This window comes from Pyrus communis, chromosome 16, assembly GCF_041283825.1.
Source record: "Pyrus communis isolate YQ-2024b chromosome 16, ASM4128382v1, whole genome shotgun sequence".
NCBI classification, from domain to species: domain Eukaryota; kingdom Viridiplantae; phylum Streptophyta; class Magnoliopsida; order Rosales; family Rosaceae; genus Pyrus; species Pyrus communis.
The window spans coordinates 24,408,626-24,412,996 of NC_142580.1; the positions used below are offsets into that span (position 1 = coordinate 24,408,626).

At 37.2% G+C, this 4,371-nt stretch overlaps 1 protein-coding gene across 1 annotated transcript; it reads right to left on the minus strand.

The window, feature by feature from the left end:
• Positions 1-2,588: 2,588 nt before the first annotated feature.
• LOC137730677 (gamma-glutamyl peptidase 5) lies at positions 2,589-3,705 on the minus strand. The gene is made up of 2 exons (XM_068469644.2): positions 3,315-3,705; positions 2,589-3,147 (listed from the first exon to the last, which is right to left on the minus strand). The coding sequence occupies exons 1-2, from the start codon at positions 3,639-3,641 to the stop codon at positions 2,710-2,712; spliced, it is 765 nt and encodes a 254-aa protein (XP_068325745.2). The 5' UTR covers positions 3,642-3,705; the 3' UTR covers positions 2,589-2,709.
• Positions 3,706-4,371: the final 666 nt, after the last annotated feature.

Genomic DNA, 4,371 nt, shown 5'->3' on the forward strand with positions numbered 1-4,371 from the left:
AGCATTTTTAGGAGGAGAAGTATATGGTACGTATTTGAATAATATTTAATAATAATTTTATTAATTTTTTTAGCAATCGACGAGAGCCAAGGCTAACAAGATTAGCCAGTTGATGAAGAAACTTGTCCACCTGTAGGGTTTGAGGCCCTTTTTGTATATGCTTGAGGCGTGACGGAAGGTAACCAAGCGTATATATTAATTTTAAATTCTAATAAATAGTAGTTTCTATTTAGCTTACTAAAATTTTTCATCACTTTTTTTCTTTTAGGTGGTTTTTAAGTTCCTGGAGATCGACATGTTCAAGGGCATAGATGTTTGACCTGGTAATGAGACCATTGAGTAGCTCCACGTAAGTCTATTTAATTCTTATTCTTACACTTCTAAGTAATATACAAATTAATTAAATATTAATTTTCTTATTATTACAGGCTACTATGGTGGAGAAGATCAAGGTTGTTCTCGAGGAGGTGGCATTGCAGCTTCCCTCAGAGACCCTGATCGACAACGTGACTCCGACCGAGGATTCGAGACTTTAGATCCTGTCTAAGACCCTAGATTAGACTCTCGATTGGAGACCTGGACCTGGTAAGGTTGTCCGGGGATGGGAATGCACGACATTGGGACACTGCGACCTCCTCCTCCAGACAGAGCACACGACTAGTCACTGCATTAACGTGGGAAGTTGGCCACCTGAAGCAGAAGCTTGCGGCCCAGGATGTCCAAATGGTCCAGACCTTAAGGCCTTTCAATTATCTAGCATCTCTCCCACCAACTTCTCCTTATCCACCTTTGAGCTCCCAGCCCCTCCAGCCAGAAGATACCTAGCATCCGATGCAGTTGACCTCACCAACATTTTTATGTATTTTTTTTATACTTGGATATTATAAAAAATTTCAGCTTATACGTACATTTGCATATATAGTATAAATAAATATTTTTTAATTAATTATTGTTTATAATTTAATTAAAATAATTAAACAATAATTACAAAAAAATTAATTAAATTATGTAATTTACTTGAAAACCAAGTACAATGAGAAAAATTTCGTTGCATAAACGTTTACTCAACGAAACCATTTGTCGCGCATAGTCTTAGAGAATGACGGCCTGTCTTTATCATAAACTAAACGCGACGACATGGCGTTGTTCCCTTGAGCTCTACACGACGATAGGCTTCATTCCCCTTTGTTTTAGGTGACGAAGAACCTATTCATCGCACAAGAAATCTTGCGCGACAAAATATGTTTGGTTTGTAAAATGTTTTTTTTTATTTTTTTATGAGCTTTGTGCGATGGTGTCTTTGGACGAAGGTTTTGTCGTGTAAATTTTAACCGACGAGATATGTTTTTGCCCAACGAAGTTTGGTTCGTCATGAAAACTGTGTAGTAGTGTTACCACAAAATCTTATTCTAGAATTCCATCAAATCTGATTCTAGAATTCAATCAAAATCTACAAACTCTAACAAAAAAAATAATAAATTGATTCACTCAGGGTTACCACATAATGCAAATCTCTCCCTCTCTCTCTCTCTCAGGTTATATATTGCTTCAACAGTTACAAAGTTACAAAATACAGAGGGTAATGAGTTAGACAAAATATTGCAACAAGAAGACAGGAAATAGGCTCTTTTTTTTTTTTTTTTTGAGGGAAAGTTTGTTGTATTGAAAATAGGCGGAGGCCAAAACAACCAAAACCTCAGTTACAAAAGTCATACAATCTGGTAGAAAGAGAGAAAAAAAAAAAAAAAAAAAAAAATCCTCCACTTACAAAAGTCAACCAAAACTCCCACTTCACTTACAACTTACATACAATCCTCCACAAGGAGGTCCATAATCAAGGAAGGAGGAGAAGATAACCATTCAAAATCGCTACCAATTGATAGACTGTATCGGGCCACTTGTGTGCCATTTTGTTGACTTGGCGACCGACGTTGGTAAGAGCAATAGTGACATTGTGTAGTGCACCAGTTAAAACTCTCAACTTTGAGCTAATTAAGTAAGATAGGTTTGAATGAACATAACATGCAGTAAATCTAAATCTTACCACTCGGAACAATGCTTCACATAACCACCTAAAGAAAACTAACAAATGCTCCTATGGGTGAAATTTGCTGAAATTGTCCTTCCTGATCGTTATTGTACCACGATTGGTAGCTCGTACCAATTCAGAATTCGTAGGGGTTGAACGAATTGCGTAACTACGACTTGGACAGGACACACGTGATGGCATCACCTCTGCTATTTCCCTAGGCTAATTTTTGTTTTGCTGATTTTTTATGGGTACAATCCTTAATAATGTAGTAATGTAGGCCTCATTTTTCTTAAATGCTGATATATACTTATAAGAGATGCACTACAATATATTGTTTCTAGAACAAGACGACATTCACAAGAGGACTAAAAGACTTGGGATTCCAGTTCAACAGTCCCACTAAGCACTACTGTCGAACTTCCATGACCTTAAAATATTATTCCAAAACGTTCGCTGGAAAAATTATTCCCATCGTATTGTAACTGTGCTCGGAATATATGTGTTCCTTTCAAGGCCTACAAGGTTCTCAAACATTACGGACAGGAAAAAACAGAAAGAAAATAAGATTATTTTCCATTGTTTGGATAAATATATAGTAAACATTTCATACCCTTGAAAAATAGTACTACACTTGATTTAAATTAAAGCATGCAATTTGTATGGCATGTTCATTAAGTCTATTTTCCCTTGAGAAATGTCTTGCAGAACTTCTCCCAGCACTTCCTATCTGGTTCAGCTAATTGCAGTGCAGACCTTGCGTTTTCTGCAAAACCTTTCTCTATGCAGTTGCTGTTGAAAAGGCGATCAATGAGATTTGAAAGAATGTCCTTACTGTATTCAGGATGACCTTGAATGCCCAGAACATGGCTTCCAATGGTGAACATCTCCACACCTGTTTTGTCCGAGTACCCGATCACCTCTGCACCCAAAGGAACTTCCCAAACCTCATCTTGATGGCACTCAATAATGGAAAGGGCAAGCGGAAGGGGAACGTCATCCAAGTCATTAAGGAAGCTGAATGGAGCCAATTCCTTCACTAGCTTCACTTTCCTCAGCCCAATATCCCACCCTGTATAAGCTTTCCCAACCTTTCCTCCTAGTGCTCTGCACAACACCTATACAAGGAAAAGCAACTAATCTCAAATTTAGGTGCGTAACGTGACATTAAATTAAAGTATATGGCCCAAATTAATAAACGTGAGTGCGTAGTACTATTCTCTTACCCAATGTTACACACACACACATATAACCTAGGTACGTATGTACATATATATGTCTGTACCTGATGACCAAAGCAAATTCCGAGGACTTTCTTCTCCATGGCATCCAAAGTTTGCAAGAGAAAGCATAGTTTGATGATCCAGTAGTCATTGCCATAAGCATCATAAGGGCTGCCACTGATGACGAAGCCATCATAGCTTTGAAGGTCATCCATGTCAGGAAACTCTCCATCTACAACCCTGTACAAGTCCCACCTCTCTCCTTCTTCCCCAAACGCTCCAACAAACACATTGACATACCCACCGTACACTTTCTTCACATACTCTGAGTCCCTTGCTGCTAGCAGAAGTGCATATGATCCAGATCTACTCTCCTTCTCAACCTTCATCTTTGACTGTGAGCAAACAAGGCAGCCAAGAATTATATATATATATATATATATATATCTCAACTTGAAATTCTGGTAAGTAGCTAGCTAAATATATGTGTGCCTAATGTATGGAGCTTCCTGTTTGAAATAAGCAAAGCAATTGCTCCTATATATAGGATCAGGAGTTGCTTTTGTTTTTCGTTTCTTTAATTTTTTCAGAATCTTTGCACAAGGATCAAGTGACATGATATATCTCTAAATTTAATTACCAAAGGAACTAAAAGCGACCAAACTAAACACCCATAAAATAAAAAACAAAATAAGCAAATAAATCCCGGAATATCAATACCAATTATTGGAAGACACGCAGAATGTTGCAAGAAAATTGAGTGCACATGGGAAGTCACTCAAGTTTAATTCTTTCTATGTTGTGAGTTAAATATGAGGTGATTTTATTCCACAAAAAGCTTTCAGACCACACTTTTGCGAAACAGTAAATACATTTAATATATTTCCAAATTTTTAAGTGGAAGTAATATTCATACACTTTTTGTAGCTTGTAACTCATATTTTTGTATATTGGTCATCAAATAATCAAATGGAAATAACAGACATAATTAAACACAAATGTTTGAGAAGTTAAAAATGTCACATCCCGGCTTGGGCCCCCACCATATTCCAGATTCGACTTCACCGTAGCACGATATTATCCGTTTTGGGCTCCGATCATGCCCTCACAGTTTTGTTT

Bases quoted from the DNA above. Each gene is read 5' to 3' on its own strand.
- LOC137730677 (XM_068469644.2), bottom strand. From the start codon at position 3,641: ATGAAGGTTGAGAAGGAGAGTAGATCTGGATCATATGCACTTCTGCTA. The intron at 3,148-3,314 runs GTACAGACATAT...TTCCTTGTATAG, and splicing joins GAATTTGCTTTGGTCATCAG to GTGTTGTGCAGAGCACTAGG.